The sequence below is a fragment of the Macrotis lagotis genome, chromosome 2 (genome assembly GCF_037893015.1).
Source record: "Macrotis lagotis isolate mMagLag1 chromosome 2, bilby.v1.9.chrom.fasta, whole genome shotgun sequence".
In the NCBI taxonomy this organism is placed as follows: Eukaryota; Metazoa; Chordata; class Mammalia; order Peramelemorphia; family Peramelidae; genus Macrotis; species Macrotis lagotis.
This window is the reverse complement of record NC_133659.1, coordinates 222,191,367-222,207,188: the sequence shown is the minus strand read 5'-3', so window position 1 is coordinate 222,207,188 and position 15,822 is coordinate 222,191,367. Positions and strand designations below refer to the sequence as shown.

The following is a 15,822-nucleotide window of genomic DNA, read 5'->3' as shown; positions in this document are numbered from 1 at the left end:
AGAATCACTCCACTATCTTTACCCTGAAAACCCCAAATGGGTTCATGAAGTGGGGCATGATTGAAACAATTGAATAGATCTGAAACAAGCCCCATTTCCTGAAAGTTTTGATGTCCACCAAGCAATGCTATAACCATGATTCATTCACACAAGAAAAAAGAAATAAGGTTCTATCGTGTGACCCTTGGCTCTTGAGTTTGCCAAATCCTGCACTGGAGAAATTAGGACATTGTCACCAGGGGATGGGATGTAGTCTTTATTTTACATTGGCTACAGTAGCTTCCCCTTAGAGGTTGCTCTTGGGACTTACTTGGTTTGGAATACTTGTGGCATTAAAAAAAAAAACAGACTTGAGAATCATAACTTGAGATATTTGTCACAATTCTCACTTCTCTGTGGGGATTCTTTTCTGAATCAGTGTTGTTATTCCTCTGAAGCTGAAAGGATTAGTTTTATTTGCATTAGGTATTAGACATCATATCCTTTTTAGTCTAATTGTAAATAAAGTTTTGATTGCATGTTGAGGTCTAAGAGTATTTCACTGCAAACTGTCATGGAATAGCTTGAGTTAGGTCTAGCCCAGAATACTACCCTCTTTTGCTCTGTACTGCCCTACCCCCAAGTCTACCTGAGAAAAGTAACAATAAAAAATACAACTAATATATGGATAAACAGAATCTGTTTTCAATACTTGGTGCATTAAGATTATAGGGGAACAACAAAATATATTACCACTAGGTTGCCCGTACCTTAGAGTGTTGTTGTTTGGACCTTTCAGTCATATTTAACTTTTCATAGTCCCATCTGGGACTTTCTTGGCAAGGATACTGGAATGATTTACCATTTTCTTTCCAGTTCATTTTATAGATAAGGAACTGAGGCAAAAAGGGATAAGAGTAATTTTCCAAGGACAGATTTGAACTCAGGAAAATGAGTCTTCATGACTCCAAGCCAAGCCAAAACTATATCACTACTCTTAACAGAAAAGGAGCTGCTTATTTTCTAAATAAAGGAAGAATGTGTGTGTGTGTGGGGGGGAGCATACCAGAGTTCTAATTATACCTTATAGCTATTTGTGTCACCTGTGCAAGTCATTTACTGACTATGGGCCTCACTTTTCTCATCCCTAAAATGAAGGGATTGGATATATGACCTCTGAGGTCCATTTCTCATTCTAGATCTATCAATTGAACTAAATACTGTAAAAGAGCCTCAAAAAAGCTAATTGATGAACATAAAGTCATAATAATGAGTTAAGTATGGTAGCATAGTTCTGGCAACACCAAGGGCTTCCATTTGATTCCATTGCTTTGTTTTGCTTAGATTATTATAATGTTGAACCATTAACTAATCAAAATAATGAGCATTAAAACTATTGCTTACCTTGTGAATTTTTATAGACACTTGGGTATCTCTATTTTAAGAGAAAAGTGGGGTCAATGACACCAACTTAACACTAAAGTCCTAAGCATTTGTACTGAAAGTTAAGTTTATAATTCTGGGGTCCTGTTCCCTTGTCCACAAAAAATATTACTTCAAGTCTTGAATACTTTTTGAATGTGGAAGGCACTGGCAAGGGGAAATAGCTAAGAGAAGGGCCATAGCTCCAGTATAATTCTGAGCAGGATCCTATCACCTTTCAAAGGTTATTGTCATAGATTTCTATCATGTTACTTAGTATCCTATTTCACAGTAACCATAGAAATTTAGAGCTAAAAGATCTTCAAAATGCATTTCTGGGATTGAATATTTGCCTACTCATTATTGATGAGGTAGTGAAAACAGAGCAATTTCAATGAATGGCGCAATGACTATAAATACTGATTTTGGCTTAAGAAGGTAAAGGTACAGGGTACAGTGAAGCTACCAAATTTAGCATCTTCCAAGCCTGATAATAAGCACTGTGATGCTGGCAATCTCCATATACTTTTTTCTGTTTTAGCTTTGGTTAATATAATAAACTGTAATTTTATAAAAGTTCTTCTTTTTCCTCTCCTCTTAGCTGGATCTCAGCCACCTGCTAGTAGACCTGAAGCCAGAAAGAATTGAATTTCCTTCTCTGTAAAACAGGGATAATAACACCTACTTTCCAGGCTGTTGTGAGGAAAAAAATAATTTGTAAAGCATTTTGTAAACCTTAAAGCACTATATAAATTCTAGCTATTATTTCTCTATACTCATTACCTGGAGAAATTCACCTACCAGATACAACTATCACCCCAATATCTCCCAATTTCCCAACCCTATTATCTTAGCATTCAATTCCCAGTTGTCTGGATTTTAATTCCAAAACTCAATTTCTTTCCTTCCCCAATGCTCCCAAACTGATTCTTCTTACCAATTTGTCATTTCTGCCATTCTCATTCTTACTGGTCAATGAAGTTCAATATTTTGGAGCCAGTTGAGCTCTCCACTGGGTTCCTATGTCCTATTATTCCTTTGAAACCTCACATCTGTCCCCCTCCATCCATCAAGTATTAATTAAGCCCCTATTAGGTATTCAGGACTATATCAAGCTTCCAAGAAGCAATTTAGTTATGGAGATAAAACCAGCAGAGGAAAAATAACATATAAAGTGCTAAAGTCTTTAGTCCCAGAAATCAAAAATGAAAGGGATCTGTTATAGCTAACAAGAAAATGGGAGGGCATTCTGGGGAGAGGAAAAATGCATCTAGGGAAGTGGGAAGAACTAAGGCATGTTAATGCCCATGAGTCTGGCTTCTGTGAAAGATATGTATTTGGAAATAGTAATATCATGGGATTTAGAGGGAATGGGGAGGGATTTATAAGCAAGAGCAATGTATTTAACAGGTAATGAAAAGGAAATCAAGGAAGAGGAAAGTCATTCTGGCCCTCTCTCCCTCCCACATACATATAAACATGTTCTACATATAGATATCATGTATGTGTGTGTGTGTGTGTGTGTGTGTGTGTGTGTGTGTCTCTATATGGTATAAAACACTGACAAGCACTTACTCTGGGCCAGAGTGCCTAATGCTTTACAATTATGGCCTCCTCATTTGATCCTCACAGCAACCCAGGGAGGTAAACTCCAGGGATTATCTGTCTTACAGATGAGGAAACTGAGGTAAGCAGGTGGAATACCTTGCCCAAAATTACACAGTTAATGTGTGTCCTGACTTTCAGGCCTGGTGCTCCATCCAAAGGCATCTCTACAAAATGGTGCTCCTCTTGCCTTCTCCCTCAGCTTTTTTTGGGAGGCCCACCTTCCTTCCAGGCACCGAGATTCATCTGCTCCCTACTTTCTTCATGTCACTACACTGTTTCAGGCCTTCATCTTCTGGCACCTGATTAATGGAAATAGCTACTTGGTCCTTTTCTTTTCAAGCCACTCCCAAAACAACCATCCAAGATCACATCTGACTATGTCACTGCTTCTCATGATGGTGCCTCCTCCATGAGGCTTTTCCTGATCACCCCATTGCCTTGGGCCTCCTGTCTTTAACTAGGTTTGCTTATGTATATGCTTATATAAGCATACACAGTTTGTTAAAGCCCCTCAAAGGCAGGGGCAGTATGGTCTTTGTATTCAGTCCCTTCCACACTCATAAAATTTCTCCTGAATTGATAGTAGCTTTCCAATCACCAATTCCTCCATGAGTGAAAAACTGCCTCTAGAAAGGATGGCCATCCCCCAACTAGAGGGGACTTCTGTTCTATTCCACTGAGTTAACCAGGGAAATAAATGAGTCCTCCTGGGGACTGAAGAAAAGAGTTAAATTATTCAAGAAAGTATCAGAATAAAAAATTTCACTGTAAATGATGCAATGATCAATGGCACAATTATAAAAGAAATTGTTAAGGGAATTGAACAACAGGATTGCTTTGGTGTTTATTAAAATATGTACACACATACAACCAAAAGATCTGTTGGAAATTGTGTATGAAAACTAGTTCAACAATTGTTAACAGCTCAGCTCAAAAGACTTTCATTTTAAAAAAATATTCATTTACTAATCCTCAGTTCTTTTTGAAGATCTGACTTTTCCCCTTAAACCTTTGAGTTTAAGCAGTTATAATACAAATGAAAACTAGTAAGATGGCAGGATAGTGGGTGCAAAAATACTGCACACATCAGGACTGGTTGATGGGGTTAATTTTACTGAACTGTAACCTGTCTCTTCTTTTTTATTCTTAATTAAAGGGGAGAAATGGGGATAAAATGGAAAATTAAGGTGATGTAAAAACTAAGTATCAATAAAAAATTTAAATTTTTAATTTTTTAAGTTAAGATTAAGATAAAAGAAACTTTTTTTTAATTGCTGCAAAAGTTGTGGGGAGGGTAATGGATGGGGGAAGGAGGAGGAAAGGAGCTTCCAGACCTTGTCTCCCCTTTGTAAGGCCAAGGCCTTTTCTAAGCACCCTTAACTACATTAAGTTTCTGAGGAATGTTTTAAGTGTCTTTGGTCCTTTAATCATAAAACATCACAATAACCAAAATGGACAAAACAGAAAAAACCCTTTATCACATGTTTTTCCCAGTGTTCCCACAACAAATCAGAACATAGGCATTGCAAGAACTTTACCTAATAACAATGTTGAACCATAAAGGGTGGTGGCAGTATTAAAACAACGCCCCTCCTCCCACTGCTTTTAGAGTTAAGAGCAACTTGTTCTTGTGTCATATTCCATTAGACACTCTGGTAAATCAAATGGCTAAATTGCCTTCTTCATGAGGCACAAAGAACTAGGGGCTTTCTCTAACATCACAAGGATTTTTGCCCCTATAGAGAAAGATGAAAAATTTTAAAGATAACTCCAAGATTAGCTGTGTATTTTTGGTAACAAAACCCCGAGATTCTTCTGGATGAATTTCATAAGATCAAGGCCAAGATAGCTACAATGGCATTTTTTTGTGTTTTTTTTTTTGCAAGGCAAACGGGGTTAAGTGGCTTGCCCAATGCCACACAGCTAGGTAATTATTAAGCGTCTGAGACCAGATTTGAACCCAGGTACTCCTGACTCCAAGGCCAGTGCTTTATCCACTATGCCACCTAGCCGCCTCAATGGCATTTTTTTACAAAGAAAAAAAGATGATTGTAGTTTGGAATGGAAATATACAATAGAGCAAGCAAGTGCTGAAGTGCTTTTTCTAGATGAATTAAGTAGCAGCAATATCCCCTCCCTCCCAAATCATCTTCATTCTCTCCTGAAACAAAGAAGTTGTCTGAGGCATTCCTGTTTGTGAAGTCCTAGTATTAATAGGGAGAGTAACTTTGGATCACAGTACTAGATTTGCTAGTTTAATTGTGTCCTTTTGGATATGTACTTCAATTTAAAGTCTTAGTATACCATCATCTCTGTTCTTAAGCCACATGGAATTATGGAACTTTTTTTTTTTTAAAAGAGAAGTACTTCACCTTAATACTAAATTGACTTTACCTAAGTAGACATGAATGGAATTTAAAAATTTTTAAAACTTGAGGTCACAGAAAGTTTAAGTGACTTGCCTAGAGTGCAAAGCTAGTATGTGTCAGAGGCAACACTTGGGTTGATCTATCCCCTCTGCTATTTTGTATTTTTTACAGATATTTGCCATTATTCATTAATTCAAAGACAAACTCACTGAAGTCTTGAAGATCAAATAGTTTTTATGAGGACACAAGTGCTAGTCTCAAGTCAGATAGACCTAGGTTCATGTCCCATTTTCTGGCATATACTACTTATGTAAGCCTGGTCAAGTCACTTAACCTATAAGTGTACCAGGCGATTCTAACTATAAATTGTGAAAAATCTCTTGATAGAGTACAAACCTCTTGATAGAGAGAATTCTTGTGGGAGCTCCCTACAGCAATGAGATCACAGATTTGGTCAAAAAAATTTCTTAAGGGCAGAAACTTAAAATGTTTCTGATCACAATATGAACTTAAGAGAGAAAAAAGCTATGTGAAATAATGAAACCTTATTACTACAAATTTGGTCAGTCTGATAGATCTCAATATATGAAATGCAATGGAGCTAAATGCAATTAATAATAATACAAGATATTCATATACTGCTTTTAGGTCTATAAAGCACTTACTTTACATGCATTATGTTCAGGACTTCCTTTCTCATACCTGTAAGAATTTGTCTGATGTACAAACAAGGAAAAAAACAGCAGAAACTAGGGTGATTAAGTATTACTTTAACTTAAAGGCTTTAATAGGGGAAGGGCCTCCTTATAAGTCTAGGGATTGTGTAAGATCTCAAGTGGCTAAAGTACAGAGCAGTTTTCCTTCATAAGTTATGAATTCAATAAAGTGCTGTAGATTTGGAAACAAAGTTTAGAGAAGAATTTTTTTTTTTGAAACTTGCCACAAGGCAGGTAGAATAAGGAAAAATTTAAGAAGAAATAATTCTCTGTGATATAGTACCATGAGATCCTTAAGAAATAGCAGCTTAAGGCTTATACAGCATAGCAATCTTTGGGGTCAAAAGACAGATGAGTTTTCTCTGAAAGCACTGAGTACAGGATTGGAGTATGTAAAAAAAAAAATCAAAAGAAGAAATCATTCCAATTATGGTACCCAAAATTCACAAATATTCTCCCCAAATACTTCATAAAAGATAGGGTAGGCACAGCAGCTTGTTTCCTGAATGTTAAAATGCCCATCTATCAGCTTAACAATAGTAAACAAATTTTAGTCATTAGCATGGCCAGATCAAACCTCCTTCTGAGACACTGGCAACTGTTTAATCTGTCTGCTCTGAACAACCTGCAAAACTGGGTGAAGTTGGGTCTCTAATGCACTTCTCAGATTGTCCATATTCACAGCTGGCAAGGAATCAAAGCTAATGAAAACACCATCCTTCTGAGCTGTCTCCTCCACATGATGAGACAAATCTCGCCGTTTCCTACGAAGGTCAGAACCAACTTGAGATTTAAGTTCCCGGTTGAGTTTTCCATTTTCAGACTTTTGATTGGGCAATTTTAGTCCATGCTCAGTATCCTGAATGTTGTCTTCTCTTGGTCTTTGCTGATGTTCCATAATAGGACTGTCATTAGCAGTAAGGACATCTTTTCTTGCCTCCAAATGGCTCTCATGATTTAGTTGGTGATCTTGGTGATTACTTCTAAGGTCATCATTCATGTCAATATCCAAAGTGCTCTGGCGTTTCTGCTGATGAAATAATTCTTGGGGCTGGAGGATGGTTGCTTTTGATCTGTCTGGAGAACCAGCTAGAAACTCTTTGTCTTGGTTTTTTTTGTGGATCTTCACTTCAGAGCCTTCAATCTCAGCTCTATTCTCTTTGAGGATGACTGCAGTAGGAATTACTATTTCTTTCACAGCTTTCCTTTTTTCTTGGGAACTTCTCAATTTTTCTTGAATTTTTCCTGGCAATTCTTGAACTTCAATTTTCTTCTCTTTTAGGTTTCCTACAGGCCCAGCAAGATGCTTCATATCAACTTGTCCTAAATTCTTATGAAGGGTGTCTTCTATGTGCTCTTCATTATTATTTTTGTTGGGTATGTCATGTTGAATATCATCCTTCCTTTTGTCCTGGGGCCTGGTCTTGGGAACCTTGGGCTCTATGCCAGTGATGACACTGGAAGCAGGAGCTCTATTCCTCATAGCAATCTGATCAGGTTCCTCGCCAAGATGATGTTGCTGCTCTCTAAGTTGGGCTGGTCCTTTCAAATCCTGTCTAAGAATGTTTTTGACTGATTCCCCAACTTTTGAGTCTTGCTCTTCGTTCTCTATATTCATAGGAATGCCACCACCTGCTTCAGGCTGCATTTCTAATGGCAGAAAAACAAAACAAGTTAACACAGTGGGTTAAAAATAAACACAGATTGAAGGAGAGGGGAAAAAATCCAATAGCAGGCAAATAAGAATAATTCAATAAAAAAATAAAAGATGCCCCACAGCATTTCAGACAATTGATGCTCACTGTCATTAAATATATCTCTGTAACACTAGTAAAATTAAGGTAAGGAGTTAGAAGAAACCAGTCTATAAAGTTAAGTTCACATGCTAATCAACAACGTTGTTTTTTGGTGCTTTTGGGCAGGAGCTATATGGTCCTAATCATGCATTCTGATCAATAATGCACCAAAATCTGTGCCCATACATAGCCTTACCTTGTTTTGACTTATCATCATCTTCTTCCTGCCTCTGCTGGTGGATTTCCTTGTGTTGTTCTTCAATCACAGCAAGCAGCTTTTCCTGCTGTTCCAGCAGTAGCTTTTGCTGCACCTGCTGTTCTTTAATTACTTGCAAAAGGACCGCATGATCAAGCATTTCTGCCTTGCCAGCTTCTGACGTTCAAACAAAAACAAAAACAGACTGCTGGAGACACGAGAACCATTTCTAGAAAGGTTATCTGTAGAACTTTCTTTGAATGGTATTCCACAAATATTATGTATCTCAGATTTGCAAAATGCTACTGATATATCATGGTTAATAATTTATGCCAAATGAGACCAAAAGAAGTTGTCTTTCTTTTATTAGACATTCTAAATGTAGGCACTCAGTGACTGGCAAGTTGATCATCAGATTAATTTATACTTCCTATAGGTCAAGGCAAAAGCCCAACCCCTAGTAGTGACCAAACTGCTGAGTTTTTTTGTTCTTATTTGCACAACTTGTAACTCAGAAACACAAAATTAAACCCAATTCACTTAACTCCATAGCCTTGCAAAAAAAAAAAACCCTTAAAAAAATTAAACCCAATTGTTCCGCAATCAAAATGAATACTAAGAATGAAGAATTCTCCTAATAAGTTCATAATGTTTTTAATTCCTTTTTTTTCCTTTGACCCACTGGAGAAATCGAAATAAATTTTGAGAAAATCATGGTTCTCTTCTCCAGATAATCTGGGTAGTCTTCAAGACTAAAGAAAATAATGCAATCTTTTCCAAGAGTTCTTGAAAGATTGGACAACTAGCCTTTACCTATGCTACTTTACCACTACTGCCTTTGAGGCTTAGAGGTATCTTACTTGTATTTTTTGGCTTGAGGACCCTATAAATATTGGTAAAGACTGGCTTCTTGCAACTAGGCTCATTTTATTTAGTCCACTATGCTCCTAAAATGTAACTGCTTTAAGTCACGAGGTTTTGAATAAGGACTAGTTGGAATGTGCATTATCTGGGAATTCTGAAGTCTAGAGATAAATGAAACTAAGAAGGTAAAATAATGAGATCTTTCCCACACAAAATGACACTGTTGACAATGATAATAAAACATCTTCTTTGAGTTTTGTTTTGTCTCTAATAGTGGGCATGGTTTTGTACTAATACATACAGTTTCCCACACAGTTCCCTTTCTACTAACGGCATAAATTCCCAAGATTATTGACCAGAGTTAGAAACACAATCTATGTCTGAGTAAAATTAACTGATATGTACAAGATCAAACCTACAACTCTGGTCTCATTAATAATATCCTCTGACCCAAGTTCATTTAAATAAAATCTATCTTACATGAACGATTACAGGGAATATAAAATCCTGATGCCTTGAGGCTCTAGTACAGAACAAAACCCTTTTTCAAAGAATGTCCAAGTAGCTACCCCCTTTCTTTGTATATTTTAAAACAAATGTCTAATTAACATTTTCTTAATTCTTAAGCAGTTGTCAGCTATTGTCACAGTCAACTATTATATCAGAAAGGCCTCCTGGAGGGGTATATTCATAAGTGTGTGTGTGTGTGTGTGTGTGTGTACATACACACACACACACACACACACATATATCTCAATATCATTTCCCTTTTTATTAAAGTTTAATATTTTAAGGTTCACAACCTAGACTCATCTCAAAAGAACCTCACAAAGAGTTAAAGGTAGATTAAGAAGCCAGAAGACAAAGGGCTAGTAGCAAACAATGTATTTGGCTTGACTGGATTCAATATAAGATAGAGATGACAAGCTTTCCCTAAAAACTGGGGCTCTGAAACATGCAGCTCAAGATTTCAACCCAGCAGGACTGCAGAACAAAGCTTTACTGATGGAATGAAAGCCATTCCTGCATATTAATATATAAGCAGAATATATTAATATAGCTCCAGGGACACAGTAGAATTTGCAATTAGGATTCCCTGTCTATCTCTTCTCCAACTATAATCTCTCTGAAACATATCTTAAGCAACTTTGCTTTTAAAATGTAGCCTGTTTCTAACAGGTTCCATTTACAAGCTTGTAACAGAGTCAGTTCTATGCAAGGTGGTAGCAAGAGTGCATTTACCCTTTAAGAAGTGGTGTACTTAATCTACATAGATACAAAAATCTGTTAAGGGTAAAGACTCATAGGGTGTTGGGGAGAAGGACTGCAATTCTGATATTCAAGATGACTAGCTTAATGTTTGTTAAGTCTTTAGGAGGTTCTTATATACATGCTCATGCAAAATACTTACAAGATCATGCACACTATCACCTTTGTAATTTAAGATGTTGTTCTTTCATTTTAAAGTCCTGAGTAAATGTTTTTTTTTTATTTTAACACGGTCCTTTTGCTTCATACCTGCTACTAGCTTTTTAATCTCAGCTGTTTCAGTTCCATTGAAAGGCATAAGGAAGAGAAACAGATTAGGAAACCATGAATTGTCTCTCCCTCTTTCATAAAATAAAAATAAAATCATCAAACAGGCTTAAGATGTTAGTGACAGGAACTGGAACCAATACTATATAACCAAATACCAGATTTAAAATACAAAACAAATGTAAATATGAAGGTATATAAATATAATGCACATATGTATATATATATGTATATATATAATATCTATAGCTATATATTTTAAAAGCTACTGTTCAATTCCAGAAACATCAACACAATTTCTACACCTCTGAAAGATGTAATAATTTGAAGGGTGAGTCAGAAGAGCCTGCATTTATGTCTACATTGCTGACAAAACTCTTAATTGGATCAGAATTAACTTATTAAATCTTTTACTAAGTGAATTGGGGGCCTCAAAATTCTGGAATTATGTTAGGGAACATATTCCAGAGGAAATAAAGGTATATGTGAATAGTATAATGCCTAGGAGGAGTATAGTTTATGATTTCCTAGGTGCTACAGCACTGGACATTTCTGGCCTTTTTGACCCTAGAAAGGGTCAGGGAAGTGTGTGGCTCTGGAAGACTACGAAAAGAGCCAGAGAATTCTGCAGCTGTTCATCAGTCTTACATCCTATCCAGAACAAGGTAGACAAGTCAAGTGATAGAGCAGAGGTGTAAAATACTGCCCAGGACAAATGAATCCAGATATTATTCCTAATCAATAGAAGATGGAAACCAAATTATTTTGAGGATGTCTTTATAACTAATGTCTCAGGAAAAAAAGAAAGAATAAGAAAAAAAGAAATAGAAACTAATGCACCACCAAAAAACTCCTGATATTCTACTGATGGATTTAGTTACTTACTCTCCAGGTGGCATAAGAGAGAGTCCCACAAAGGTATATATTTCAGTGCTGGAATCAGTTCACCTGCAATTCTTTACCCAGTAAAAGTTTATTTAAAAGGTTTTGTCTAGTCTGACAATGAAGATGTAAGAGGAAAAGGAATCAAAGAGCCAAGAGAACAGCTGTTACTCTTAGTTTAGGCAAGAATTGGATCCCACTGTGAGGGATTCCAAGAATTAATGCTGGAAAATGGTTTCAGATTACACAAAAGAGATTGAAACAAAAGTTGTTCACTTGAAGGAAAAGGTAACAGCAGCATCCTAGATTTGAATTCAGGGTCAAGCTATTACTTCTTCACCCCAAGTAAGCACAAGTTTCTTAGGAAGTTGGTCTCTAAAGATGTCAGAAAGAGTCAATTGCTAGAGGTATGTTCAAAAAAATCAAGCAACTGATTAAAAGAAGGAAAAAAAAGAAAGCTTCCACAAGTTGGGTCACCTGGAATTATCTTCCCTAAAATAAGTCTCCTGCATCTGGATGCATTAATTCCCCCACACCTGGTTTGCTTTAAATATCAAGAGTGCGAGAAATATTAGCATATCTGATTTAAGATAAAACAAAAATGGTAATTAAAAGCCATGTGACAGTGACAGATTTTTTTTTTCCCCTTATGAAAATCTTAGGAAGGTGCTGGAGGAAAAAACTGTCAATGGGAATTGGGCAAGGAGAACTATTTAGCATGTTTCCTCAATTGAAAAGACAAATAATTAAATTTTTCCTTTTCTGGATGTAAAACAGATATGGGGTGGCTAGGTGGCGCAGTGGATAGAGCATCGGCCCTGGAGTCAAGAGTACCTGAGTTCAAATCCGGCTTCAGACATTTAATAATTACCTAGCTGTGTGGCCTTGGGAAAGCCATGTAACCCCACTGCCTTGCAAAAATCTAAAACCCCCCCAAAAAAACCCAGATACATACTTGTTGGGCATCAGTGGATTACCAGGGAATCCAAAATCTGAATATCAAAAGTAACTTTTTAGAAATAATCCTCTGTTAAATCACTAATGATAAGAGAAATGCAAATTAAAACAACCTCAAAGTTCTACTTCACACACAGCAGACTGGAAAGGATGACAAAAGAGGAAAATGGCAGCTGTTGGAAGGGTAGACTGTTCATAGACTTGTGATCTGATCCAACCATTCCCTAAAGCAATTTGAAACTATACCAGAAAAATCCCTAAGTTTTGCAGACTCTTTGATTCAAAAATATCATTATTAAGAATATGTCCTCGGGTGGCTAGGTGGCTCAGTGGATAGAGCACCGGACTTGGAGTCAGGAGTACCTGGGTTCAAATGCAACCTCTGACACTTAATAATTACCTAGCCATGTGGCCTTGGGCAAGCCACTTAACCCCATTGCCTTGAAAAATCTAAAAAAAAAAAATATGCCCTCAAAGATGTCAAACAGAGAGAAAAGTTATATTCATGGAGGCACTTTTTGTTGTAATGAATAGCAGAACACAAAGTGAGTGCCTACCACTTGGAGAATGACTGAACAAACTCTGTATAAAAGTGTAAGATGGAGCAGTAGCCTTTGAAGTCAGAAAGACCTGAACTCAAAATCTAAATTCAAATCTGACCTCAGACACTTAATAGCTGTGTGACCAGCAATATTTGAATGCTGTTTGCCTCATTTTCCTCACATGTATAAAGGGCATAATAATAGCACCTACCTCCCTTAGTTGTTGTGAGGATCAAATGAGATAATGGTAAAGGCTTAAAACAGTGATTAGCACTGTAATTGCTATATAAATGTTATCAATCATTATTATCGTTGTTGTTGCATGTAAGACATAAGAAAACAGTAAAAGGAAATCTGGGAAGAATTATATGAACTGATGCATTTTTGAGCACAAATTATATAATGGTTTTAATAATCTAAATAATTTTATAGATTTCCTGAACTGTTATATATACAGTGAACCATTATGATTTCAGATATTTGTTCTTCATTTTCAAAGAAGACAATGACACCAAGGAGGTGACGCCATGACAAGCACATGAATTGGATTTGAGTGAGGGAGAAGACTAATAATAAAATATCTTCCCCACTAGTACCTAGCACCATGCCTAATATACACAACACACTTACAAATTGTTTTTTAATTGACTGGCAGAGAAGTGATGGACTAGAGATGTTTATTTTGGACATGTATTTTCAGACACATTCAATGTGCTGCTGTGCTTTGTTCAGCTCTATTTATTTGTTTTAGAGGAAGTATTACATGAGTTGTGACAGTGATGTAGAACAAAAAAGAAAGCAAAGAAATAAAACAAGAGTTATTGAAGCATTTCAAAACACTCAGAAGAGAGTAAAGCAAGTTCAGAAATGGACACAGAGTCAGAGCAATTCTATCATCACAATGTTCAATTTAATGGGTAGTTTTTGAAAAGAAACTTTAACAGAAGTTGAGTTTCAAATATAATAATTTCTGCTGTTCTCAAGCATTCATGTTTGTTAAGTTCTTAATAAAAAGAAGTTTATATTTTTAAAAAATGACTTACCTTCTAACTTGCTTCCTGGATTACCCTCCTGTTGTCCTTCAACATTTCTTATCTCTCTGAGCTCAGGCTTCTGCCCAATCAGATCTGGTTTTGCTGGGGGGAGAAGAGCCTTCCCATCTGCAGATGTGGAGCAAAAGCTCATTTATTTTGTTATGTTTTTGTTGTTGTTGTTGTTGTTTTTTAAAGAAAAGAAGGTGAAGGAAGAACAAAAGAAGGTGGCAGATGTTTTCTAAAATTACTCTCTCTATATCTCCCCTCCTCCCCTCTGCGTCAGCACAGTTTATATTCAACCTGATGATCACCAGGGAAGTAATAAAAAAATATTTAACAATCTTATAGACTTGTGGCAGCAAGCCAATGTTAACTACCTGAACCAATTAAAATGCAAGAACAGTCCTAACTAGCTTTTAGATGGGCACTTAACAATGTGTTACCTGTCAAATGCTCCCAGCTCTTTGTCCCCAGTGTGCTCCCAGACACACAAGAACAGCATGGCACCTGACATTTAGTAGTCTAGCAAACAATTGTTTGACAGATATTATAGTAGCTGTCAAGCCACCAGATTCTTCGTTTTCCCCAACAGCTGCTGAAGGGGCTGCTACATTCACATGCTAATCTTGTGAAATGAAAAAGAAACACTGGGACATAGGGGACATTTCCCCAAACCAGTTTCTCCCAGTCTTGGAGAATTATAGAACAAGGGGAGGAGAATTTGCCAAGATGAGTCACAAAGGATGATACCTACCAGCATCAATCTTTTCCATGGTCTTAATAATCTCCTCCACTTTTCCTGGCAATGGAATGTCATTTGCATTCTCCCTTTCACCTACAGGATTGGCTTTCTTCTGGTCACTGGAAATTACAACCTGGGCCCCAGGCTGGCGATCTTTATTGCCTGGGCCTTCATATACTGGCTGTATGGCTGGCTGGCCATTTGGTTCTACAATCTTTTGCAGATCTTCAGGGGGATGATTTAAATTTTTTGAGGCTTGATCCTCTTTCTCTTTGTTCTGGGGCTTTTTTTCAGAATTCTCCTGGTCCTTCTGTCCTCCCAGGGCATTTTCATCTTTGGATAAGAGTTTCTCCTCTTCTGGTTCTTCTCTGTCTTGACCCTCATCTACCACAACTTCATCATGGGGCACTGGAGGCTCATGGCGGTGGGCCTCTCCCACAGGTAAAGCAATACCTAAAATGATTTTTGTTAAACATTTTTTGGAAGCTGGTTTGTGTAAGGGGCCACCTAATGCATGGATTGTAGCCTAGAATCAATCTCTAGAAGAATACAAGTCGATGTGTGCTATTAGTTCTTACAAATATAACTTGTTGATGGGTCAAGGACTGATGTTATTTCTAGCAGACCACAGAAGCAGCTACTAGGAAGCTGCTTTGGCTTATAAGGGAGTCAATTACAGCAAAAAGGTGACAATGATCAGAATGCTTAACTAAGCTGAAGAGAAAGTATCATTAAATACTGGAAATCCTTCTTGGGAGTATATAAAACTTCTCCCTCTTTGTTCCCACACTTTCCACTTTGTCCCCTACCTACCCTGATCAGGACGATCAAGTTGCACCTCTTCCTGCTTCTCCTTGAGATCATCCCTTGGGGGCATATTCACAGGACCTTTGATCTGGGGAGGCTCCACTTCATCTTTCTTGTTCAGCAGTTTCGGCTTATCACGATTGTCCTTGGCCATTTCAACAACCGGGTTCTGGACTATAAGCAAAGCACAGTTAATTGAACATGGTTTCCACATGGTTGCACTGTCAATCAACAGAAGGAATTGGGACAATTTTTCTGGGCTATAATCACATTTCACCAGGAAATGGCAGAGGCCAGGCAGCTTCTCTCCACCCTCCTTCAATCATTAGCAGCTATGAAATGAAGAAAACTGTCATTTTTCATGTATATTCA

General features: G+C 37.2%; 1 protein-coding gene across 1 annotated transcript in view; it reads right to left on the bottom strand.

Annotated features, from left to right (window-relative positions):
• Window positions 1-6,487: 6,487 nt before the first annotated feature.
• SLC38A10 (solute carrier family 38 member 10) overlaps window positions 6,488-15,822 on the bottom strand; it is a 64,185-nt gene continuing 54,850 nt past the window's right edge. Inside the window, exons 12-16 of the mRNA XM_074224934.1 lie at window positions 15,457-15,624; window positions 14,656-15,096; window positions 13,911-14,027; window positions 8,087-8,263; window positions 6,488-7,744 (exon numbers count right to left, since the gene is read on the bottom strand). Coding sequence (XP_074081035.1) covers window positions 6,666-7,744; window positions 8,087-8,263; window positions 13,911-14,027; window positions 14,656-15,096; window positions 15,457-15,624 — 1,982 coding nt within the window. The 3' untranslated portion in view covers window positions 6,488-6,665. The remainder of the gene's footprint in view (window positions 7,745-8,086; window positions 8,264-13,910; window positions 14,028-14,655; window positions 15,097-15,456; window positions 15,625-15,822) is intronic.